Below are 27,189 nucleotides of genomic sequence, written 5' to 3'. Positions count from 1 at the left end.
TGCTAAAGAGGCAGTCTTTTTTCCATTGGATACTCTTTCCTGCTTTGTCAAAAATTAATTGACCGTACATTTGTGGGCCCAACTCTGGATTCTCTATTCTATTCCATTGGTCTATGTGTCTGTTTTTGGCATCTGGCACCAGTTTTATACTTCATACTGACCTCTTCTGTGGTCCCAAACCAAGATGATATACTAACCTCCTCTTTGTCCTTCAGGCTAGACTTGTTGCTGACCTCAGTCCCTACACAAGCTTCTATTCCATTCCAGGACCATGACCCAATAATGGGTTCTTCTTCAGCCCCTGGCATGGTATCACAACTAACTTTAGCCCCAGAATCCACCTGGGCCTGGTTTCCAGCCCAAAACCAGGACCCAAATATTGTCTCTTCGTTATCTCTTGGTCTGTCTTCTTCTCCAAATTCAACCTCTGTATCAACCACTTTTCCATCCCAGAACAAGGGACCAATGACATCTTCTTCCTCAGACCTTAGCCTAGATGCACAGCTGGCTCTAACATCATATCATCTTCCATACTGGCTTCATCATTGACCCAAAACAAGGACCCAAAAATGGTCTCTTCCTTAGCCTCTAGGTTGGTTTCTTCACTAACCCAGAAGCAGGAACGAGTAATGGCCTTTTATTTATCATCTGCTAGTATAGATTTGGAGGTTGCCTCAGCCCCAGTTTTCATAATGGTCTTTTCCCCAGACCCAAGTATAGAATTGCCAATAGACTCCTCCTTAGTGCTTGGTTTGGATTTACTGCTGCCAGCAGTCCCCATACTGGCTTTTTCTTCAGTCCAGAACCAACTGCCAAAAATGGAATTATCCTCCACTTGAGAATTGTACTTGACACTGGTCCCACCTACTATGCTGGATTCTTCTACAGCACAGAACCAGGTCCCAGTGAGGAGCTCCTCTTTGGACCTGGTTTCTAGCTTGGCCCTAGCTTTGGCCTCAGTTTTGACCTTTTCCTTTGCCATAATTTTGGCTTTGGCCTCTTTCTTGAACTTGGGCCTTGACAAGTTATTAGACTTATCTCCAGGCCAGAACCAGGACTCTTTTTGGACTATATCTAAAGATCCAGACACAAAATCAATGGAAGATTCTTGATTGGCCCTATGCCTGGCCCTGACATTGGCCCCTTTCCTGACTCTTGGTTTAGACCTGCATTTGGCCTTCTCTCTAGCCCAGAACCAGGACTTCACATTGTACTCACATTCAGATCCAGAACTGGACTCAAATGCTTCTTTCTTGGACCTAAACCTGGACCTGTCATTGGTCTCTTCCTTGGGCATGAACCAGATATTAGCCTTTTCTCTGGCCCAGAGCCAGGATGTCTTAACAGATTCATCCTCAAAGCCAGAACTGGACACATTAGAAAACTCCCAATTGGTGTTGGGCCTATACATGGCCTCTTCTTTGGCCATGTGCCTGTATCTGGCACTGGCCTTTACCCTGTCTCTAGGACAAAACTTTGTACTGACCTTTTCTACACTTCAGAACCAGGAATTCAGAGAGGATCTGTCCACCCATCTGAAATCACAATTGTGAGAGATCTCTTGTTTGGATGTAGGCCTGGGGCACCACCAGGATCCCACATTAGACTTCTCCTCTGGCCCAAACAAAGCCTGTATTCCTGATTGGGACTTGACCTTGGTGGCAGGAAAGGAATCAGTGTCCACACTGATGAGTTTTCTATCCATAGATAAGATCTTCATTTTAGCAACTGACTCAAACTTGGTACTGACCAGTGGCCAGGCTATGGAATTGGTCTGGGACACTCTCTCTGTCTTCAACATCTCTTTACCATCAAATTTAGTCTCAGGCCATGAAGGGGCTTTATCTGTAGACTTCACCTCAGGAATTACCTTGGCCTCATTGTTAGGATGCACCACACCTACTGCCATGGTTTCTGCTTTGGGCTTTGCCCTACCTACTACCATGACATCAGATTTAGGTCTTACCTCTGGCATTACCTGTGCCCGGGTCCTAATCTTTGGTCTGACCACCATTGGCACTTCATTCTCTCTTGCAGCCCAACCACCAACCTCTTCTTCAGCCTTCTTTTCAGGCTTCGCTAGGGCAGAAGATTCAATCTCAGCCCCAGTCATAGTATAAGTTACAGAGAAGGCCCAGTTAAGTACCCCTATCTGTCTCAGCCTTCACTACAGATCTCTCACAGTTTTATATCTTCACACTGTGATCTTTGAGTTCAGGTGATATAGATGGAAACAAGAGTTAGAGTCAATCATCAGTATAGCAGTCAGTCGACTTCCTTCTGAAGCCTAGCCTCAGTTAATATCACAATGTGCAGAAGTACAACCAAGCTGAGGGACGACGGATGTTCCCAGGTAAGAGCAAACTGGTAAAGGGTGGTTGTCAGCAGCAATCCAACACCACCAGAGCTGCCATTGGAAGTGGATCTAAGGAAAAAGGATGACATGAGGCTTTGAATCTCTTCTAATGATATCACTCCATGAAGAGATTCACACAGAGAGACTGGGCCGTGCATGCTTATATGAACAGTTTGACTAGTTGAAAGTCTTTCTGTCACCCTCATTTTGGAACAGTTTGACTGGTTGAAAGTCTTTCTGTCACCCTCATTTCACCCACATGTTTTACTCCAGATACTGCCACATTACTTTGCCTGCTACAAAACAAGTGTGAAATTGGTAAACGTTGGCAATGGAAGAGGTTTAGGAGCCCCAGACTACCCTAATCACTCTTGGGCCAGTGTTGATTTCTGCTTCCCCACCAAAACTTGTACCTACTTTATACCAACCTTCATAAATATGGTGCAATTTCCCCCTTCTTTCCTTGATTCCAGTGTTTTCAAACCCTAAAGCAGCCTAGGAATACGTAAAAATAAAGGAAAGAGTAGAGCCTGACTGCGGATAGATAAGAGGGCATGCTGACCCCTGATGGAAGTATCTCTTATCATTAGAGTTCAATTTGTTGTTTCCTAGCTCTATGTCCATGCTCTCAGGTTTTCTCCTCTCTTTCACAGTCAATCCATACATGCCCCAACACTCCTAATATATACTGAAGGAAACAGAAAAAAGATGCTGTGGCAGCTGCAAATCTAGCAGCAAGCAGGAGAGATGGAAGAGATCCCATTCCCACTTGGATCAAAGACACTTGCCATGATCTTACTCTACAGTGCTCCTCTGATTTACCCACCTTCACACCAACCTCCAGAGATTTGAACCAGTCTCCTCCTCTCCTTCCTTACAGAAGTGAGCAGCCTTAAAGGAAATCTATGGACAGACACAAAGGCAAAACATTCAGGATATAACGGTAGCAATTTAGTGCTTGGTGTACAGACCAACACCAAAAAAGTATCCATATTATCTTCTAACATTTAGGGACCTGTTCAGAGAATATTCTCACTTAATTTATACCCTCTGTTTCAGGGTTCTGCATAACAGCTCCTCTTCACATCACACTCTGACCATTACATTATTCACTTCTCCAGTTATAAGGATTCACCACTAGGTGTTCACAGTCCCTTGCACTGATACTACAGATGTGGGGTAAAGTACCCAGCATGTTACAGAAAACAGATTGTGCAGTAGCATATGTATTTCTGTCTCACCCTCACCTCCTAGCCCATCTTTTCCTGCCACCAATTTTGAGTGAAGTTGAGGATGAAAGGCAAGGGAAGTGCTTAGAAAGCTAGTACAAAAGGGAATTTTAGAAGGTATTCTTGGATGCCTGACCTGTTCTGGTCACAGTTACTCCGCTCTGATTTGTATCTCCACTCAATGGCTGAAGCTCATGCTCCCTCCCATACACCTCCAGATGCAGGCGTTTGTCCTGCTCCTCCTTTTTTTCAAGCCTCTCCTCTACAGATGCAACCTGTGGGATGAAACCACCAGACCTACCGCGCAGAGTGAAAACTTCCCATCAAGCAGGCACCTGTGGGAAGAGACAGCACCCACGGCGTCAGGTCCAATAGGTCCCTTTCCAGAGTCAGGGCCCGGAGCAGCAGATGACACCGGTCCTTCTCCCCTGCCAGCTGGGCACAGAGCTCTGAGGCCACTCCCTCTCTGCCAGTTCTTTAGTATCAGGCTCCTCCCCCCACGCCGTCCTCCCCCGCCTCTCTGCTGGCACAGCGAGGTCCAAGACGAGTTGTGGGCACCTGAAAAGTTGGCTTCGGAGTGGCTGGCGCAGTACACATCCAGAGAACCCGGGGAAGAGTCTTCGAAGAGCCCTTGTACCCTTGGCCAGGCCCGCGTGGGTCGCTGTCTCTCCTTGCCAGGTGTCCTATGGCACTGTGCACCTTTGTCATGGAACGGGTACGACTGAGTCGCCTCCTCCTTGCCAGGCTGTCAGAGGCTGGGGTCCGGACAGGCTGTAAGCCGGACGGCAGTGGGGGTCCCCTCCCCCTCCCCCCACACCCCACTTGCCTTCACAGTCTCAAGGTGCAGGTCGTTGGCCTCCCCCTCTTCTCGGAGCTCCTCACTCAGATTCCCACCACCTAGTGTGCGGTCAGAATCGCAAAGAGGCGTCCCGCCCACCCCCACCCCCTGCTGCGGCACCAAACTGGGCAGGGGCAGCACAGAAGGCTGCAAGAACCTCTCATAGCGAGGGTGTCGGGAAGCGTAATGGAGGGATACAGCACGAATGGGCTCCCAGCCCCCTCCCTGGCCCAAGCTAGTTCCACCCCAGAGGGGGCGGGGCCAGGAGGAGTGCCAACCGAAGGGGCGGGCCCACAGTAGACCATCTCTGCAGACTTCTGAGGCTACCACCCCCTCATTGCTGGCACTGCAATAAAAGGGACCCGGGTACAATTGGCTAGGGAGCTAGGATCGCGAGGTCAGGGGTGGTGGTGGTGGTGGTGGTGATGGTGGTGATGGTGGCAGTGCACTGCAGGCAGCAGCGGATGGATATCAACAGCCCATATGTGTGTATGCTTCCACATTTTTGGCCTGCCCTCTTTCCTGGAGGCTGATGAGTTAAGATGGGAGGGGACTCCCTTGGAGGCCTCACCTCTGTGCCTTTTCTAAAGAAAGGCAGACCTGCACCTCTAGCCCAAGAAAAGCAACCACTGCTCTGTGCCCATTCTTTCTACCACATCTTTTCCACCCTTCCCTTTATTTAGACTGGTCACATGTTTAGTGCCATTTCGCAGTCCCCACAGTTGCCCAAGAAGGAGGGTTTTCCCTTTTCAGACCCGCACAGGTCATAGAATCTTTGGTGTCTATTACCCCATGGCCAGGTGTCAGGATAGTCCTGCCTCCTCCTTCCACTGTCCTATCAAATCTTCTCTTGCAGTCATATCCAAGCTCTTTGCCAAGATCTTTGGCAATGTGGAAATGTGGCAGGGATTAGAACCAGCTTGGATCTCAGCCACTTGCCATGCACACCTATCTAGTTTCCCCAGCCATTCTTTGCAGAAGGCCCCATCATGTACCTACTTCTCCAAGAAAGAAGCCTGGTGGTTCTTGAATCCTCTGGTTCCTTTACCCCTACATCCTTCCTCTAGTCTTGGGCCCTTCCTTTCTGTGCTCCATGGGGCAAACAGAGCAACTGTGCTTAGGCACAACTATGGTTGAGCACAGACATTTTGGTGTCCATTTTAAACCTTTTAAACCCAATTAAATGACACTTTCATTTTGGCAGGCTGAATAAATGTCCCTCAGTGATATACACATCCTATTCCTCAGAACCTGTAAATATGTGATGTTACAAGGCAAAAGGAATTAAGATTGCTGATGCAGTTAAGATTGCTAATCAGCTGAATTTAAAAATAAGAACATGCTGGATCTTCCTGGCCATTGTAATTGCAAGGGTACTTCAAATATGCAAGACGTAGGCAGAACAGTCAGTGTCACAGTGAAGCAGCATGATAAAGGCTTGGACAGGCCATTGCTGGCTTTGAAGATGAAACAAAGCCAAGACCCAAGGAATACAGGCAGCTCCCAGAAGCCAGAAAAGGCCAAAGAAAAGATTCTCCCCAGGGTTCCTCAGAAAAATGAAGCCCTGACATCACCTTTATTATAGACCAGTGGGATCCTTTTTGTATTTTCCACATCCAGGACTGTGAGATAACACACTTGTGTTATTTTAAGCTGCCAAAATGGTGGTAACATTACAGCAGCAGTAGGAACCAAATTTACTCACCATCATGATAGTCTATTCTATTTGACTTTCTTTATTTGGGCCTCAACCCTGGGAGGATCACATTGGATATTCATTTCTTACCACTATAACCACCTTTTCCAGCACTCCCCATCTTTATTTACGAAAGAAAGTTTTTGCAATGGCTTTGAGGTTCATCTTGGAGAAAGTTCCTATATATTGGAAATCACTGATGTTTTTGAGAATGAAAAGAGAGCCATATTTTTACCATGAATTTTCAAATATTTTCACTTCATCTTATATTTGTTTTTAACTATTTATTATAATTGTGCAATATTTTAGTGATAAAAAACATCTGGAGATGATTCTATACAGTATCTGGACTGACAATGAATGTCAATTATCAGAGCACTGCTTTTGCTGTGCTGTTTAACGGCTTTAGCTGAATTGCAGATCATTTGTTTCTTTGCTCCATAGCATAGTCTCTTGGCAGAATGCCAGACTTGAAGAAGGGAATGAACTCTGCTGTGATCTGTGGGTGTGTGAATCTCTGTGCCTTCCTGAAGAAGTATTCTTTCACTTTCTTAAAGTCTCTGGTGTCTTCCAGTCATTCAATAAATATATATAACTACTTACTTTTCCTAGGCACTAGAGATACAATAGAAACAAACATGAAATAAAGCTCTGTTCTTGTGGAAGCTATATTCACTTGTAGTTTCTTATTAAATTTTTATCCTAAAATTTTATGGTCATACCACCATAAAGTTGTCTGGTAATTCTCAAGGTGATTCAATACTGATTCCAAGATATTTACTGACAATAGAGTGGATTTACCATAAGTTGACTGATTATAATATGAGACTTTGAAAATTTGCTGGACAATTTGCTCTCAGTTCGTTTACAGAACAGGCCCTTTTGCTGTTTAATACTTATTAAACATAGAAAAGTTCCACTTTAAACTCTATGTGTTAGCACTTTATGTGAATATATCTGATAAGTTAAGTGTCATCTTTAATATCAGAAAGCCTATAATGGCTTGGATGCTGATCTATGTTCTTCTGGCTGCTAAAGTAATATTCTACTTACTTCCTTTTTATTTATTTATTTATTTATTTATTTATTTTTGAGACACATAGAGGGACAGAGCACAAGCAGGGGAGGGGCAGAGAGAGAGGGAGACACAGAATCAGAAGCAGGCTCCAGGCTTTGAGCTGTCAGCACAGAGCTCGATGCGAGACTCAAACCCACAAGCTATGAGATCATGACCTGAACCGAAGTCGGACACTTAACTGACTGAGCCACCCAGGCGGCCCTCTATTTACTTCCTTCTAAAGTAATTTCCAGTCTGATTGCAACAGCCAGAGTTTCACTCCCCAGTATCTCCACTAGCATCTTTGCAACACTGACTAGCCGCTAAAATCTAAATGTCTGTAGTGTAAGTGCTTCACATTGAGCATTAATTGCCAAGGCATCTGGTTCAAAAGACATCCATAATACTATATGTAAAAAACTTGAAAGATTCCATCAAAAACTTGAAGGACTGATAAACAAATTGAGCAAAGGATCAAGATACAAGATCAATGTACAGAAATCCTGCATTTCTATACAGCAATAATGAAGCAGCAGAAAAAGGTCTTAAGAAAACAACCCCATTTACAACTGCACCAAGAATAATAAGATACCTAGGAAACCTAGGATAAACCTAGGATAAACCTAACCAACAAGGTAAAGGATCTGTACTCTGTGAACTATAAAACACTGGTGAAAGAAATTGAAGATAACACAAAGAAATTCAAAGACATTTCATGCTCACGGTTTGGAAGAACAAATATTGTTAAAATGTCTGTACCACCCAAAGCAATCTATACATTTAATGCAATCCTTATCAAAATCCAAAGCATTTTTCACAGAATTGGAACAAACAGACCCAAGGTTTGTGTGGGACCACAAAAGACTCAAAATAGCCAAAGTAACCTTGAACAAGAAAAGCAAAACTGGGGGAATCACAATTCCAGACTTCAACTTATATTACAAAGCTGTAGTAATCAAAACATTAGGGCACTGGCACAAAAACAGATATGTAGGGCAATAGAACAGAATAGAAAAACCAGAAATGAACCCAGAAGTATATGGTCAATTAACCTTTGACAAAGGAGGCAAGAATATTCAGTGGGAAAGACAGTCTCTTAAACAAATGGTGCTGGGAAAACTGGACAACAACATGTGAAAGACAGAAATTGGATCACTTTCTTGCATCATATATTTTAAAAATTCGAAATGGATTAAAGAGCTAAGTGGGAGAGCTGAAACCATTAAAATTCTTGAAATGAACACAGATAGTAACTTTTCTGACATTGGTTGTATCAACTTTTTCTAGTTGCCTCTCTTCTGAGGCAAGGGAAACATCCGCAAAAATAAACTATTGGAATTACTGCAACAATAAGCCTCTGCACATCAAAGGAAGCAACAAACTAAAAGACAACTTATGGAATGGGAGAAGACATTTGCAAATGACATATCCATTAATAGGTTAGTATCCCATATATAAAGAACTGATACAACTCAAAATCCAAAACATAAATAATCCAATTCAAAATGGGCAGAATACATGAATAGACATTTTCCAAAGAAGACGTCCAGATGGCCAACAGAGACATGAAAAATGCTCACCATCACTCATCATCAGAGAAATGCAAATCAAAACTCTAAAGAGATATCACCTCACACCTGTCAGAATGGCTATAATCAATAACACAGAAAACAAGTGTTGGTGAGAATGTGGAGAAAAAGGAACACTCTTATACTACTGATGGGAATGCAAACCAGTGCAGCCAGTGTAGAAGACCTTTCAGAGGTTCCTTAAAAAGTTAAAAATAGAACTACCCTATAATCTGTCAATTGCACTACTGAATATTTACTGACGTAATACAAAAACAGTAATATGTAGAGATGCATGTGCCCCTATGTTTATAGCAGCATTATTTACAATAACCAAGTTACCGAAGCAACCCAGTGTCCATCACTTGATGAATGGGTAAAGAAGATGTGGTATATATACAATGGAATATTATTCAGCCATAAAAAGATTGAAATCTTGCCATTTGCAGTGACATGGATTGAGCTAGACAGTATAATGCTAAGTGAAATAAGTCAATCAGAGAAAGATAAATAACATACGACTTCACTCATATATGGAATTTACGAAACAAAATAAATGATCAAAGGGCAAAAAAGAGAGAGAGAAAGACAAACCAAGAAAAAGATTCTTAATTATAGAAAACAGAGGTAGCTACCAGGGAGGAGTTGGGTGGGGAGATAGGTAAATAGGTGATGGGGATTAAGGAGTATATTTGTGATGAGCACTGTGTGATGTATGGAATTTCTGAATCACTAAATTTTACACCTGAAACTAATATTACACTGCATGTTAACTAACTGGAATTAAAATAAAAACTTAAAAAAAATCTCATCTTTTTTAAAAAAATATAATTTATTGTCAAGTTGGCTAACATACAGTATATACAGTATGCTCTTGGTTTTGGGGGGGTAGATTTCCATGATTAATCACTTACATACAACACCCAGTGCTCATCCCAAAAAGTGCCCACCTCAATGCCCATCACCCATTTTCCCTTCTCCTTCACCCCCCCATCAATCCTCAGTTTGTTCTCTGTATTTAAGAGTCTCTTATGGTTTGCCTCCCTCTCTGTTTGAAACAATTTCCCCCTTCCCTGTCTTTCCCCATGGTCTTCTGTTAAGTTTCTCAGGTTTCACATATGAGTGAAAGAAAACATGATATCTGTCTTTCTCTGACTGACTTATTTCACTTAGCATAATACCCTCCAGTTCCATCCACGTTGTTGCAAATGAGGATTTCATTCTTTCTCATTGCCAAGGAGTATTCCATTGTATATATAAGCCACATCTTTATCATTAATCAGTTGATGGATATTTGGGCTCTTCCCATACTTTGGCTGTTGTTGAAAGCACTGCTATAAACATTGGGGTACATGTGCCCCTATGAATGAGCATTCCTGTATCTTTTGGATAAATTCCTAGTAGCGCTATTGCTGGGTCATAGGGTAGTTCTGTTTTTAATTTTTTAAGAAACCTCCACACTGTTTTCCAGAGAGGCTGTAACAGTTTGTATGTCCACCAACAGTGAAAGAGGGTGCCCATTTCTCCACATCCTTGCCAGCATCTGTTGCCTCCTGAGTTGTTAATTTTAGCCACTCTGACTGGTGTGAGATGGTATCTCAATGTGGTTTTGATTTGTATTTCCCTGATGATGAGTGATATTGAGCATCTTTTCATGTGTCTGTTGGCAATCTGGATGTCTTTAATGGAAAATTGTCTATTCATGAAAAGGCATCCATATTTTTTATAATAGTTTATTGTCAAATTGGTTTCCATATAACACGCAGTGCTTCTCCCCACAAGTGCCCTGGTCATAGCATCCATCTTGAATAAACATATGGCTAGGTGTATGACCCACCTACTAGCAAAATAATCAGATAATGAACTTGGCCACCCCCATCCATGAGTTTACCTTTCAGAATGCCCTGGTTAACCTAAGTAATTGAGCTCTTAACTGATTCTCTTTTTTTCCTTCCCCTGCCCTAAGTCCCACTCTTATGCTTTAAGTTAGCCAATATGTAGTGAATTTGTGGAACCCTAGGCTCTCCACCATCAGAGCCTAATAAAAAAAAAAAAGAGTCCTAGTTCTGTTCCACCTCCTACACCCACCATATGCTTGGGACCTATGGAACAACTTAGAACCAAATAATTTCCCAAGCATAAAGTCAGAGAAGCAGCTGTGCCCCTAGCCCCACCCCAAACTCCCCCATACACATGCATGTAAACTTTTAAACTAGCATATCTTTTGATTGTGAAGCTCAAATTAGTCCCTCTTGTCTCTCTCAATCATTAGAGTCATAAAGCTATTATTTTGTCCATTAAAGAAAGATCCCAACTAAATAAATGGAGAGATATTCCATGTTCAATGATAGGAAGACTCATTACCAAGATTTCAGTCCTTCCCAATCTGGTCTATAGATTCAATATAATCCCAATCAAAATCCCTGCAAGTTACTTTGTGGATATTGACAAGCTGATACTAAAGTTGATATGAAAAGGCAAAAGACCCACAATACCCAACTCAAAATTGAAGGAGAAGACCACAGTCAGAGGACTGATATTACCTGACTTCAAGAGTTACTCTAAAGTTACAGTAATCAAAATGGTATGATACTGACAAAATAATGACAGGGACACCTGGGTGGCTCAGTTGGTTATGCGCCTGACTCTTGATCTCAGCTCCTGTCATGATCTCACAGTTCATGAATTTGAGCCCCACATTGGGTTCTGCATGGACAGCGGTGAGCCTGCTTGGGATTCTCTTTCTCCCTCTTTCCATCTGCCCTTCCCCTGCTCATTTCCCCACCCCCCTCTCAAAATAAATAAACATTAAAAGAGTAATAGAATAAAAAAAAAGAATAGACAAATAGATCAATGAACAATAGAGAGTCCAGAAATATACTGATATACAGTCCATTAATCTTTGACAAAGGAACAAAGGCTGTATAATGGAGCAAAGAGGGTCTATTCAACACATGGTGCTGGAAGAAATGAACATCCAAATGCAAGAAACTGAATTTAAACACAGACCTTACAGTCTTCAACAATTAACTCAAAACAGATCACAGAGCTAAATATTAAAAGCAAAACTATAAAACTCCTAGAAGATAACATAGGATAACTTGATGAACTTAAGTGTAATGATGACTCTTTAAAAGAGCTTTATTTAGATATAACTGACATATTTAAAAGTGCATATATTTAATGTATACCATTTAGTTAGTTTGAACACATGCATATACATGAAGCCATCATCACAACATATTTATTACTTCAAAAAATTTATTTGTGCCTCATTGTTGTTGTTGCTGTAGTTATAAGAATACTGTATTGTTAAGTATAGGCATTATGATGTTTTTGTCCTTCTGTGACTGCATTATTTCACTTAGCATAATGTCCAACAGGTTCATCCATGCTGTCGCAAATAGCAGGATTTCCTTCTTTTTTTAGGCTGAATAATATTCAATTCTATATATACCACATTTTTTTGCCCATTTGTTAATGGACATTTGGGTTGTTTCCATATCTTGGAGCAGAAATCCCTTTGAGATCCTAATTTCAATTTTCTTGGATTTATGTATACCCAGACATGAAATTGCTGGTGTATTCTATAGTGGCTGCACCATGTTATATACATCATTTTACATTCCCACCAACAATGCATAATTACTCCAATTCCTTCAAATCCTTGCTAACATTTGTAATTTTTTTTGATAACAGCCATCCTAATAGGTATTAGGTAGTACTTCATTTTGGTTTTGATTTGCATTTCTGTGCTGGTTAGTGATGTTGGACACTTATTCATATACCTGCTAGCCATTTGTATGTATTCTTTAGAGAAATGTCTATTCAACCCCTTGGCCTACTTTTCATATTTCATTTTTTGCTATTGAGTTGTGGGAATTCTTTATGTATTTTGGGTATTAGCTGTCCATTTTCTCTCATTCTGTAGTGCATTTTCATTCTGTTGATTATTTACTTTATGGTGCATAAGTTTGTTGTTGTTGTTGTTGTTGTTGTTTGATGTAGTCTCATTTGTCTATTTTTGCTTTTGTTGCCTGTAGCTTTCGTTCTATATCCAAGAAATCACTGCCAAGACCAATATCAGGAAGACTTCCCCTATGCTTTTGTATAGGACTTTTACAGTGTCAGGTCACATGCTTAAGTCTTTAATCCATCTTGAGTTGATTTTTATGTATGTTAGGACCCTAACATATCTTTTTTGGAGGACACAATTCAACCAACAACAAATGATAAAAATTTTTGAAATAGCGGTAATGGATGAATAACTGTGAATGTAATTAATGCCACTTGATTTTTCACTTAAAATGTAAAATTTTGTCATATATATTTTACCTAATAAAAAACGATGTCACACCTTATCTTGTCTCCCCAAGCCCCAATTATTTCCTACCTCAGCTGTTTATTTACTAGCTCAGCTTGTTTATTCCATTGAAAAATCTCCTCTTTAAAAGAAGAGAACAGGGGTGCCTGGGTGGCTCAGTCAGTTAAGCCTCCCACTTCGGTTCAGGTCATGATCTCACAGTTTGTGGGTTCAAGCCCCATGTCAGTCTCTGTGCTGACAGCTCAGAGCCTGGAGCCTGCTTCAGATTCTGTGTCTCCCCCTTCCTGCTCCTCCCCCACCTATGCACTGTCACTCTCTGTCTCTCAATAATAAATAAACATTAACATTTTTTAAAATTTTAAATTAAATTACATTATAAGGATACCAGTCAGAATAGATTAGGCCCCAGTCCAATAGCCTCATTTTAACTTAACCACATATTTGAATGCCTTGTATCCAAATCTAATCACATTCTGAGATACCAGAGGTTAGGCCTCAACATATGAAATTTGGGAGAGCTCATGGGAAAGAGAGCGTTAAAATGAACTGCTATCATATTTATAGGAGCTCCATCAAAGGACATATTTCCAAGCTGTTCTAACATTCATGGTGAGGTGAAACTTACAGTGGTCAAATTTCACTTTGTTATAGAAATCTCGGGAGTCTGACACTCATGTATTTTTACTTATCATAATATACCCTTTTATGAATTCATGGATGGTGATATGAAGATGAATGGATGGATATCTGCAAAAGATGTCCATATAATGGACAAAACTCAAAGTATATGTGTAGCCTGCTTTAAAAAAATTTTTAATGCTTATTTATCTTTGAGAGACAGAGAGTGACAGAGCATGAGTAGAGGAGGGGTAGAGAAAGAGGGAGACACAGAATCTGAAGCAGGCTCCAGGCTCTGAGCTGTCAGTACAGAGCCTGATGTGGGGCTCAAATTCACAAACCAGGAGATCATGACCTGAGCTGAAGTCAGACACTCAATCGGCTGAGATACCAAGGTGCCCTATGTGTAGTCTGCTTTACCACAGCATTTATTTACCCATCTGGAACTTGGTTTACTGTTTCTGTGACTATTGCCTTTACTGTAAGTAGTGTGGTAGGCTGAATAATGCCCCTCCAAAATACGTCAATGTCTTGATCCCTGAAACCTATCACTATGCTACTTTACAGGGCAAAAAGCGACTTTGTTAATATAATTAAGTTAAGACTCTTAAAATGGGAAGATTATCCTGGATTATGCAGATGGACCCAATGTAAGTGCAGGAACCTTAAAAGAGTGACAAGAAGGTGAAAGACAGAAGACAGAGATAGGGCAATGGAATCAAAGTTAGAGTGATGCAAGGAAAGAGCCATGAGATAAGAAAGGGTGGCTCAGTGGATTAAGCATCTGACTCTCAATTTCAGCTCAGGTCATGATCTCACAGTTCATGGGATCCTTGAGATATTCACTGAGGGCACAGATCCTGCTTGGGATTCTCTCACGTTCTCTCTGGTCCTCCCCCCTCACATGCACACACTCTCTCAAAATAAACATTTTAAAAAGGCAAGGAAATGAATTCTTCTCTCACAACCTCCAGAAGGAACCAGCCCTGCCGATACCTTCACTTTAGCCCAGTAAGACTAATTTTGGAATTTTGACTTACAGAAGACTGAGATTATAAATTCATGTTGTTTTCAGCAACAATATTTATAATAACTTGTTATAGGATCAATAAAAAATAAAAAAACTCACTCAAAGTCTTAGGAGAGACAAGTATATTATATATTGAAATTAGGGGCACCTGGGTGGCTCAGTCAGTTGAGCATCTGGCTTCTGCTCAGGTCATGATCTCACAGTTCATGGGTTCAAGCCCTGTGTCAGGCTGTGTGCTGACAGCTAGCTCAGAGCCTGGAGCCTGTCTTCAGATTCTGTGTCTCCCTCTCTCTCTTACCCTCTCCTGCTCATGCTGTCTCTCTCTCTCTCAAAAATAAATAAAATATTTTAATAGGTCTAGCAGGAGAAACCTAACAGAGGGCCATAGGGAGAGGAAGGGGGAAAGAGAGCTGGGGAGAGTGAGGGACACGAATCACGAAAGACTATTGAATACTGAAAACAAACCATGGACTGAAGGGGGAGGGGGAAGGAAGGAAGGGGGTGATGGTCATGGTGTGGGGCACTTGTGGGGAGAAGCACTGGGTGTTACATGGAAACCAATTTGAAAATAAACTATTAAAAATAAAATAAAATAAAAATTTTATATTTTGAAAATAAAGGGACAATTCACTAAGATGATGTAACAATTATGAACAAATGCACAAAATATATTTCCAAAATATATTAGCAAGTTACAGAATTGACAGGAGAAATGGACAGTTCTACATTAATAGTTAAAGGCATCAGTAACCCCATTTTCAACAATGGATAGAAAACCAGACAGAAGATAAATAAAGAAATAGAAGACTTAAGTAGTACTATTGACCAATTGGATCTAATAGACATATACAAAATATGCCATCCAACAACAGCAGAATACACATTTTTCACAAGTACACATGGAATATTCTCCAGGGTAGACCATATGTTAGACTACAAAAGAGTCTTAATATTTTTAAAAAGGATTAAATCATACAAAGTACCATTTCTTTTTTTTTAATTGAAATGTTTTAACATTTATTCATTTTTGAGAGACAGAGAGACACAGAGCATGAGTGTGGAGGGGCAGGAGTGGGGAGAGACACAGAATCCAAAGTAGGCTCCAAGACTCTGAGCTCTCAGCACAGAGCCTGACATGGGGCTTGAACCCATGAACAGCAAGATCATGACCTGAGCTGAAGTTGGATGCTTAACCGACTGAGCCACCCAGGCACCTCTACAAAGTAACATTTCTGATCACACTGGAAGAAAACTAAGGATTAATAATGGAATGAAAACTGTAAACTTCATAAATATGAGAAAATTAAATAATGCATTCTTAAACAACCCAAAGGCCAAAGAACAAATAACAAAGGAAATTAGAAAATAACAGAAAATGAAAGTTAAAACATACCTATACCTATGGGATTCAGCAAAAGCAGTAATATGTTTCTAATTACTTACACTAAAAAAAAAGAATATTTCAAAGCCAGCAACTAAACCATATACCTTAAAGGAATTAGAAAAAGAATAGCAAATGAAACTGAGAGTCAAAAGTTGGAAGAAAATAATAAACATAAAAGATAGGAGAAAATCAATGAAACCAAAACTTAGTTTTTCAAAAGATGAAAAAACTTAATAAACTTGTGGCTAGATTAACTACGAAAAAAAAGAGAAGACTCACATTACTAAAATCAAAAATAAAAATGGAAACCTTACCAATTTCACAGAAATAAAAAGTATTATAAAGGGGTGCTATGAACAACAGTATCCTAAACAAATAGAATAACTTAGGGGAAATGAAAACACTCATACAAACACACAACTTACCAAGACTGAATAATAAAAAAATAGAAAATGTACATAACCTATAATTGAATTGGGGCACCTAGGTGGTTCCATTGGTTGAGCATCTGACTCCTGATTTCAGCTCAGGTCATGATCTCAAGCTTATGGGATCGAGCCCCAAACAGGGTTCCATGCTGAGTATGAAGCCTGCTTAAGATTCTCTCTCTCTCTCCCCCTGCATCCTTCTATCCATCTGCCCAACTCAGGCTTGCTCGCTCGCTCTCTCTCTCTCTCTCTCTCTCTGAAAATAAATAAATAAATAAATAAATAAATAAATAAATAAATAAATAAGGATTGGATAAGTAGTCAAAAACCTTCTCCCTCCAATGAAATAAAAATCACCCTGAACTAGATGGCTTCACTACTGAATTAACAGTAAAAGGAGAATTACAGCAAGTCTTCTCAAATTTTTCCCAAAAAATGGAGAAGAGAACACTAAGATTCCAATAAGCTAGCATTACCCTGGCACGAAAGTCAGACAAAGACGCTACAAGAAGAGAAAATTATAGTCAAGTATGTTTTATAATATTGATGCAAAATTCTCCATCAAAATGCTAAAAAAATCAGCAGCATAATTTAATGAATTCTATATCATGGTCAATTGTGGTTTATTTTTGGAATTTAAGGATGATTCAACATGCAAAAATCAGTCATTGCAATACACCATGTTAATAAAATAAAGGCAAAAAACATATCCTCTCAATTCATGTAGAAATAGCACTTGACAAAATTCAACACCCTTTCATCAAAACACTTCACAATCCAGGAATAGAAGGCAACTTCCTCAACAGAATAAAGGCCATATATGTAAAGCCCACATCTAAACATCTTATTCAATAGTCAAAGGCTAAATGCTTTTTCTTTATGAAAGACAAAGATATCCACATTCCCTACTTCTATTTAACGTGATATTAGAGGTTTCAGCTGTAACAATAAGACAAAGAAATAAAAGGCATCTAAATTGTAATGGAAGAAATAAAATGATTTGTGCTCACATGGATGGCATATATGTAGAAAACCCCAAAGATTCTGAAAAAAGAAAACCCTCTTAAAGCTAATGTACAAATTTAGCAAAGTTGCAGGATTGAATATCTACACACAAAACTTGGTTGCATTTCTATACAATAAGAATGAACAATCTAAAAAATTAAGAGAGGTGCCTGGGTGGCTCATTTGGTTAAGAGTCTGACCAGATTGTGACTTCAAGCCCTGCATTGGGCTCTCTGCTGTCAGCAGGAGCCACTTTGGATCCTCTGCCCATCCCTCCCTCTGCCCAGCTCTGCCCCCTTCTCTCTCTCTCTCTCTCTCTCTCTCTCTCTCTCTCTCTCTCAAAAATAAACATTAAAAATAAAATAAAATATAAGAGAAATTATGAACGCCATTTCATTTAGAATAGCATCAAAAGAACATGATACATAAGAACACAATGAAGTAGACCAAAGACTGTACACTGAAAACCACAAAACATTGCTGAAACAAATTTAAAGATATAAATATATGGAGACACATCTCATGTTCATCAACTGTAAGATTTAACATTGTTAAGATTTCAATACTACCCAAAATGACCTATTAAATCCACTGCAAACCCTATCAACATCCCGATGATATACTCTGCAAAAATAGAAAATCATATCCTAAAATTCATATGGAATCTTAAGGGGTCCCAAATAAACAAAATAATCTTGAAAAGAAAATAAGGTTGGTACTCATTCTTCCTAATTTCATTTTTTTAACGTTTACTTATTATTGAGAGACAGAGAGAGATGGAGCATGAGCGGCGGAGGGGCAGAGAGAGAGGGAGACACACAATCCAAAGCAGGCTCCAAGTTCCCAGGCTCTGAGCTGTCAGCACGGAGACCGATGCAGGCCCGAAAGCACAAACTGCAAGATCATGACCTAGCCGAACTTTGACACTCAACCTACTGAGCCACCCAGGCACCCGTCATCCTAATTTCAAAGTAAAGGTATTCTGGCAGCAATTCCAATGTGTGTGTGTGTGTGTGTGTGTGTGTGTGTGTGTGTGTGTGTGTGGCGGGGAAGGGTTCCCATACCAGTAAGAGATGCTTGGACACCAGCAGGGTGCCCTACAATTCAACTCAATTCTGACACTATCTACATGGAAATAGCATCAGACCCCACAGGTTAAGGGCTCAGTCCTACAAGATGGTACCCCCTCACCATTGAATGCCAGTCTCAAGTCCAGATTACCCTATCTGCTTCCAATTGACAGGCTATATAGATGGGAGGTTCCAACAACCCCCTCCTTAAGTTTGATTAATTTTCTAGAGTAGCTCACAGAACTCATAGAAACATTTTATTTATTAGATTACCATTTTTTCATTAAAGGATAAAACTCATGAACAACCAGATGGAAGAAATGCATAGGGAAAAGTATGGGGAATGGGTGCAGAGTTTCCATGCTGTCTCCCAGTAATTCAATCTCCCAGAATCTTTATGTGTTCACCAATGCAGAAGCTCTCTTAGCTGTATTTTTGGGAGGTTTATTATGTAGGTATGATTGATTAAATTTTTGGTCACTGGGGACTGATTCACCTTCCAGACTCTCTCCTTTACCAGAAGGTTGGGGTGGGATGTGAGGGTACAGGGTTGGACTGAAAGTTCTAACCTTCTACCACAGGGCTGGCTTCTATGAAACCAGCCACCATCCTTAGGTGCTTTCTAAAAGTCACTTCATTAACATAAACCCAGTTGTGGTAAAAAAAAATGTGCTTACTATGAATAACATGACACCCATTTCACGTTTATGACTCTTAAGTGGAGTTCAGGAACTGAGGGCAAGAGACCAAATACTATGACAAAAGATGCCCCCATTGCTCTTATCACTCAGGATATATCAAGGGTTTCTGTGAGCTGTGAGCCAGGAATCATGGATAAAGACCAAATGTAGGAGCATGTGGGTGGGTTCAGTCAGTTGAGCATCCATACTCTTGATTTCAGCTCAGATCATGAACTCACAGTTGTGAGATCAAGCCCTGCATCAGGCTCCATGCTGAGCTGAGTGTGAAGCCTGCTTAGGACTGTCTCTCCCTCTCTGCCATGCATGCACACTCTCTCCTTCTCTCCTCTCAAAGTAAATAAATAAACATTATGGGTACTAGATCCATATCAAATATATAATTTGCAAAAACTTTCTCCTATGCTGTGAGTCATCTTTTTACTTTATTGATGGTATCATTTCAAACATGTCACTACTTTTAAAGTCAAATTGAGTAAGCCAAATAGCTTTGCTCTAAAAAGTGCTAAAGGAAAATATATGGTATTCATTAGATTAATTGCCAAACTCTGTTATTGATGTAATGGGGCCAATATTTAAATTACTCAATATATCCATGTCATTGATTTATTGAATCCTTGCAACTCCAAGGTATACTTGTACATTTAGCTTTTGGGACAAAAATGCCAGAACAAAAATATGTATTTCAGAGAAATTTGATCAACCAAAATTGACATTTTGCTTCAATCACAATGGAAACCTATCTGTATATGCTTGTAGTTATGACTGGTAAACAAAACAGATATTTTATAATCTATGTAACAAAAAAGCTGGATTCATTTTTTGATGCTTGACTACTATTAGCTTTTAAGTTTCATCTCTCCTTCTATTCTGCCTCACATATAAACAAGTTGATAATTTCCCCCTTGTGCCCCTTCTCTTTAAAAAAGTTTAGTAATCTTACTGCTAAATAATCATTTATCACGCTATTTTTGATGATTTATATTAATGATTTATATAATTATCTGAACATAATCTCCACATATTTGAAACAATTAAAATAATAAAAGATCTTAGAACCCATAATAGTAAAATCTCAAATTTATTATCACTATAAGAATGCTTATCTTTTCTTTGCATGTCTTAAGAATCTTAAATTCATGCAAAAAATGTTTTTCTTTCCAGACCCTTCCACAGCCCTCCAAAAGTTGCTAAGAAGCATTTACCTCCTTACAAATTGAGCTGCATTTTCTTAAAGGAGAAATTCATCTTCCTCATCTGATTCTTTTCTGTGAGTTAATAGAGCTTTTATATTTTCTTAATTATTAACAAAATTTAAGTTAAAACAAAATGATACCATTTTTCACCTATCAGATTGGCAGATATGTTTAAATATGCAAATACTCAGAATTGTTGGTGGATGTGTGGGAACCAAGGACTCTCAAATGATATAATACCTTTCTAAGGAGATTTCAAATATCTATTAAAATGAAAAGTACTTATGACCCAGAAGACTACTCAGAATCACCCAGAGAACCAAAAATGATACTGCAATATGATGAAATATGATACAGCACTAAGAGGAAAGAGATAGATATATACTCAAATGGAAAAATCTCTAAGACATACAACCGGAAAAAAAAATGTCACAGAGGAATACATAAACGATGATAAAACTTAATACTTTAAAAATCCTCAGGATACTTGCATATCTTTGTATGTAGGCAATACATGAAAAGTTCTAGAAACTGACAATACGTGTTGCCTTTAGTAAGGGGAAAAGGATTAAAGTTGCATTCAAAGAGGTCTTTATGTTATTCATGTTTTTAAAACTAGAATGTAATAAGATATGGCACATGTAGAAGTTTGTGGAATGAAATAACTACCTATCTTTTCCCCCAACCATTCTCTAGATAACATCAGTAAAAATAAACAAAGCAGGGAGTGATATCAGCAAAACAGATGCATAGGGCTTCCTAGTGCTCAACCACCTAAGAAATACCAACTTGAATAACTATCCATGCACAAAAATACCTTCAAAAGAGCCAAGGATTCCAGTTGAGGGATGACAGCACCTAGGTGAAGCACAAAAATAAGAAAAGATGTATTGAGGAGGGTAGGAAAGATAGATTCACATTAATTCCATCACCTCTCCCCCAATAACCAGGAGCCCAGCATGGAGAGAAAATGCATTCCCATAAGAAATAGAGAATAAAGTGAGTTCCCAACTTCACCACAGACTTCTGAGCCAGACTGTCCCAGCACAAGGTTAACTCTTATGGCCCTAGGTGGCTCTCTGTTGGCTCCCTCAAATTCAGGACCCCAGTTCACTGCAGTGCCTACCAGCTCCAAAGCTTTAGGCATCTCCCATGATACCATGCTTCCAGGTAGCTCCTGCAAACCCAGGCTCCTGTCTCACCCCAGTACCTATTGGATCCAGCATGCCCAAGTGGCTCTCATGGCCCCAGACAAATCCTAGAGCTTCAGGATCCTGGGGCTTCCACAAGCCCAAGCCTCTGACTCATCCTGGTTTTTGCCAACTCTTGTGGCTTCAGGTGGCTTCTGTGGCACCAGAATCCCAGAGGGTTCTCATGAACTCAGACTCTGATTCACCCTGACAACAACCAGCTCCCATGGTCTAGGATGGCATCCGTGGGCCCATGCTCATGGCAGGCTCCTGCACACCCAGGCTCCTGGCTTACCACAGTGCTGGATAGCTCTTGAGGCCTGGAATGGCTTTGTGGCCCAGGCACCCAGTACATCCCTGTGCTGGCCAGCTCCCACAACCCCAGGTGGTCCTTGTTACCTCAGGAAACCAATTAGCTACTGTGAATTCAGGCTCTCAGCTGGGCCCAACACCATACTGGTTACTCCAGACCCAGGCTTTTGACCCACCCCAGTGCGAGCAGCCCCTACAGACCTAACCTCTAGGCAAGCTGCAATAAACCCAGGCTCTCAGCCTGCCCTAGCACCAGGCCAGCTCCTGTGGTGCAGCCACAAGGACAGCTCCCACATGCCCACGTGTCAGGTGCCTGGACTGCCCCAGCATCAGATCAGCCACAATGGTCCCAGCCTTCAGGCTGACTCCTGTAAAACCAGGCTCACAGCTTCTCCCAGTACAGGACTGACCCCTATGTACTGAGAAATCAGGCCCACTTATGGCCCCTGGTTCTTATTAGGCCCCAGTGAACCTAGGCTCCAGGCCTGCCTCCTTGGACCCAGGTAATAAGCCAAGTCCCATGCACACAAACATGAGGCCTGCCCACTTGCTGACCCAGGAACCAGACCTGCCCACACAGAGTCCAGCAGAAACCCACTATGGACACCACTAGATGGCCTATCCCAAATCTCTGGATGGGTTGATTGGTGATGGTCTTTGTCTGTAGAAACAACCTATAAAGATGAAGAGATTCTAATTCCTCAAATGTGTAGGCACTAAATCAAGGCCACAAGGATCATGAATAATCAAGGAATTGTGACTTCATCAAAGAAAATAAAACTTCAATGACTGATCCTACAGAAAAAGATCTTCAAACTGTCTAACAAAGAATTCAGAATAATCCTCTTAAATTCAGTGAATTACATGAAAACACAGACAAGTAAATGAAATTAGAGAAAAATGCATAAACAAAATGAGAGGTTCAATAAAGATACAGAAACCATTAAAAAACAAACAGAAATCCTAGAGTTGAAGAAAACATTGAATGAACTGAAGAATTCAAACGAATGCTTCAACAGCAGACTCAGACAAGCAGAATTAGTAAACAAGAAGACATCTTAAGGTCATTTGAAATCTTTCAGTAAAAAGAGCAAAAAGAAAGTATAATGAAATAGAGTGAAGAAATGCTACATGAATTAAGGGATACCATTAAAAGAAAATAAAAACCTCTCCACGATTGGAATCCCAGAAGAAGAGAGGGAGAAAGGAGAAGAAAGCTAATTTAAAGAAACAGTGGCTTTGGGGCACGTGGTTGGCTCAGTCAGTTAAGCATCTGACTTCGGCTCAGGCCATAATCTCATGGTTTGTGAGTTCGAGCCCCGCTTGGTGTTGTGCTGACAGCTCAGAGTCTGAAGCCTGCTTTGGATTCTGTGTCTCCCTCTCTCTGCCCCTCCCCTGACCACACTCTATCTCTTTTTCTCTCTCTTAAAGTAAATAATTAAACAAAAAATTTGAAAATAAATTTTAAAATAAAAAACAATGGCTAAGAAGCTGGCAAATTTGGGGAGAGATCTGGACATACAAGTTCATGAAGGTCACAGGTCACTCCAATTTTCAACCTAAAACAAAGTTTTCTAAAGCATATTATAATAAAACTGTCTCAAATTCAAAGACTTGCTGTCATTGTCAAAGACAAAAAGAGAATTTTTTTCTTTTAGAAAGAGAGCAGGGGAGAGGGGCAGGATAGAGAAAATCCTAAGCAGGCTCCTTTCAGCACAGAGCCCACTTCTGTCTTCTGTTTTCCTCTCTCTCTGCCCTTCCCCTGATCTCTCTCTCTCTCTCTCTCCCGAGCACATGCGCGTGTGCACACGCACACACACACACACACACACACACACAGTCTCTGTCTCTCTCTCTCTCTCTCTTAAAAATAAATAAACATTTAAAAATAAAGCAGAGGAGAGGAGGCAAGATAGAGGAGAAATAGGGAGCTCCATACTTCCTGACCAGATCTCTCAAATAAAGAAGGGCTCAAGCCAAAGGACACTGAACCACAAGAGTATGGGAGGAAAAGAGACAGAGTCCACTAAAAAGACAGCCATGTAGGTGTGTGATTGTAAACTGGGGAAGATAAAAACAGGCCAGGACCGGAGGCATGAAGGGGAGGGAGCCCCCTCTGCGGAGAGACGAGGGGAAAAGAGTGGCTAAAACTGCTTATAGAACTGTACCTGGAGAAGAGAAAAACCTTGGCCTGGGATGGAAAGGGATCCTATCATCTCATCTCTAACAACAAGGCTTTGGGAGAGAGATCCTATCTCTAACTGCTGTGCTTTCCTTGAGCTGGGTGCCCCGGTCCCAGTCAGCACCAGGAGAAACTGCTCCCCTACACCGCCTACTCAATCCCCGGCTAGGAACTGGCTGGCCTGCAAGATTACATTTTGGGCGGTATCATTAAATCACCCAGACTAAGATCAGGCAAGGCTTGGGACATTGAACATGGTCCACTGGGGCTAGACCCGTGGCACAGAGAGATCAGACCCAAAAGAGTGATTTGCAATGCCTGGATCAGACCCAAAAGAGTGATTTGCAATGCCTGGTTTGAGAAGGGGCTGAGAGGCCACCATTATTCTCCCCACAACCACCAAGACAGGGCCTCAGGGAGTAGCCCTCAGGACCCACAGTGGAGGCCATACCTGCCTACACCAAACCACGCCCATTCACGCTGGAGAGCTGCAGTTTGTTATTATTATTGTTGTTGTTGTTGTTGTTGTTGTTTACTGGAGCCAGGGACAAGACCAACATTGATGCATTGCCATGATTAACTCTAGATCAATTCTTGCTATTCAGATATATTTTCCCTTATCTCATTCTAATCTCTCCTTTCCACTGGACTGGACATTCTGGTTATTGGTTTGCTTAAACAGTCACATTTAATATACTCTCTTGATGCATATTCTACCCTTCTGTCGTTATCTTCCTTTTTCTCTCTCTCGGGAATAATCAGACTATATAGTTTCTCTGGGTAACATTATCTTTGTTTCATTCTCCTCTTTTCCTGACATATTCTCCTTCTTCTCTCTCTGAATTAAGCCTTTCAGTCTCTCTGCTGGGTCAATATTCAATTTCTCTTTCTCCCCACCCCTGTCATTTCTCTCCCTATATATGCTCTTCCATTAGCACTGCCTCCAACCTGCTCTTTATTTGCAGATTATATTTCTATTTTTATGCTTTTAGACTGCCCTTTGTCTTTTGTTGTTTTTGTTGTTGTTGTTGTTGTTGTTGTTTTTCCATTCGATTTGCTTGTTTGTTTGATTTGTCTGTGCCTTGTCTTGCTTTTGATCACTTTTGTTTGTCTGTATGTTTTCCTTTCCAGGGCTACCTCAGGAAACAAGCCAAAGCACACACGGTGGAGAGTCCCAAATATCACTATGAGTAGGGAAATAAAACAACCAAAGGCACGACAGGAGAGACCAAGGGACACCATTAAAAGAACACTTCCTGAATGGACAGGCCATGGACAATCAATGATCCTCCTTTAATATAGCAAAACTCACAGGTCCAGAGAGCATAACAAGCTTTTAAAACTGAAAAGAGACAGACAGCTAGCTAAAATAAAGAAACAGAAGAACTCTCTTATAAAGAAATTTCAGGAAGAAATGACAGCTAAAGAAATGCTCAAAACAGATATAAACAACATAGCTGACAAAGAATTTAGAATAATAATCATAAATTAATCACAGGGCTTGATAAAGGCATGGAAGACAACCAAGAAGCTATTGCTACAAAGATTATGGACCTTAAAAAGAGTTGCGATGAATTTAAAAATGCTATAAATGAGTTGTATAGTAAAATGGAGGCAGCCACTGCCTGGATTGAAGAGGAAGAGAGGAGAATAGGTGAATTAGAAGACACGATTATAGAAAAAGAGGAAGCTGAGAAAAAGAGAGAAATTGATCCAGGAGCATGAAAGGAGAATTTGAGAACTTGGTGATGCAATCAAATGGAACAATATCCTTATCATAGGACACACAGAAGAAGAGAGAGAAAACAGGGCTGAAGGGGTACATAAACAAATTATAGCGGAGAACTTCCACAATCTGGGGAAGGAAACAGCCAAAGAAATCCAAGAGGCACAAAAAACCCCTCTCAGACATAACTTGAATTGATCTTCCACACAAGATATCATAGTGAAACTGGCAAAATATAAGAATAAAGAGAGAATTCTGAAAGCAGCTAGGGATAAAAGGGTCTTAATGTACAAAGGGAGACCTATCAGAGTAGTTGCAAACCTATCTACTGAAACTTTTTTTAATGTTTTATTTATTTTTGATAAAGAGACAGAGCACGAGAGGGGGAGGGGCAGAGAGAGAAGGAGACACAGAACCGGATACAGGCTCCACGCTCTGAGATGTCAGCCCAGAGCCTGATGCGGGGCTCGAACCCACAAATGTGAGATCTGACCTGAGCTGAAGTTGGAAGCTTAACCAACTGAGCCACCCAGGCGCCCCATATCTACCAAAACTTGGCAGGCCAGAAGGGAATGGCAGAGAATCTTCAATGTGATAAACAGAAAAAAATATGCAGCCAAGAATCCTTTATCCAGCAAGCCTTTTATTCAGAATAGAAAGAGAGATAAAGGTTTTCCCAAATAAACAAAAATTGAAGGAATTCATCAACACTAAACCAACCCTACCAGAAATCCTAAGGGGGACTCTATGAAGGAAATGTTACAAGGAACACAAGGTACTAGAGACACCACTACAAGCATAACGGACTAAATGCTCCAATCAAAAGACAAAGAGTATCAGAATGGATAAAAAACAAAAAAACAAACAAAATCCATCTATTTGTTGTCTACAAGAGACTCATTTTAGACCTGAGAAGACTTTCAGATTGAAAGTAAGGGGATGGAGAAATATGTATCATTCGGCTGGAATTCAAAAGAAAGCTGCAGTAGCCATACATCTATTGGACAAACTCGTTTTTAAGTTGAGGCAGTAACAAGAAATGAAGAAGGGCATTATACAACAATTACAGGGTCTATACATCAGGAAGAGCTAACAATTATATTTGTCTATGCACCGAATTCCAGATCACCCAAATACATAAAACATTTAATCACAAACAGAAACAGTCTTATTGATAGGAATCTGCTAATTGCATGGGGATTTTAATACTCTATTTATAGAAATGGATAGATCAACTAGTCACAAAATCACTAAAGAAACAATAGACCTGAATGACACATTG

The 27,189-nt window shown here is 40.5% G+C and overlaps 2 protein-coding genes across 7 annotated transcripts in view; both read right to left on the bottom strand.

Moving 5' to 3' along the window:
• The window catches only part of GPRASP1 (G protein-coupled receptor associated sorting protein 1), a 5,325-nt gene extending 3,212 nt beyond the window's left edge, over positions 1 to 2,113 (bottom strand). Inside the window, 2 exon segments of the mRNA XM_029929926.1 lie at positions 147 to 521; positions 524 to 2,113. Coding sequence (XP_029785786.1) covers positions 147 to 521; positions 524 to 2,113 — 1,965 coding nt within the window.
• LOC115283647 (G-protein coupled receptor-associated sorting protein 2) overlaps positions 1 to 27,189 on the bottom strand; it is an 89,084-nt gene that overhangs the window by 47,347 nt on the left and 14,548 nt on the right. For 4 of the 6 annotated variants that reach the window (XM_029929927.1, XM_029929934.1, XM_029929929.1 and 1 more), the window contains one exon: positions 21,315 to 21,355. The gene's annotated coding sequence lies outside the window, so the exon portion shown is untranslated. Of the gene's footprint in view, positions 1 to 3,182; positions 3,260 to 3,721; positions 3,921 to 4,143; positions 4,267 to 21,314; positions 21,356 to 27,189 lie in introns of those variants that run through there. The other 2 variants (XM_029929930.1, XM_029929931.1) reach the window with 2 other exon arrangements.

This window comes from Suricata suricatta, chromosome X (genome assembly GCF_006229205.1).
Source record: "Suricata suricatta isolate VVHF042 chromosome X, meerkat_22Aug2017_6uvM2_HiC, whole genome shotgun sequence".
Taxonomy (NCBI): domain Eukaryota; kingdom Metazoa; phylum Chordata; class Mammalia; order Carnivora; family Herpestidae; genus Suricata; species Suricata suricatta.
The sequence above is the reverse complement of the archived record's forward strand: the minus strand, read 5'-3'. Positions and strand labels throughout refer to the sequence as shown.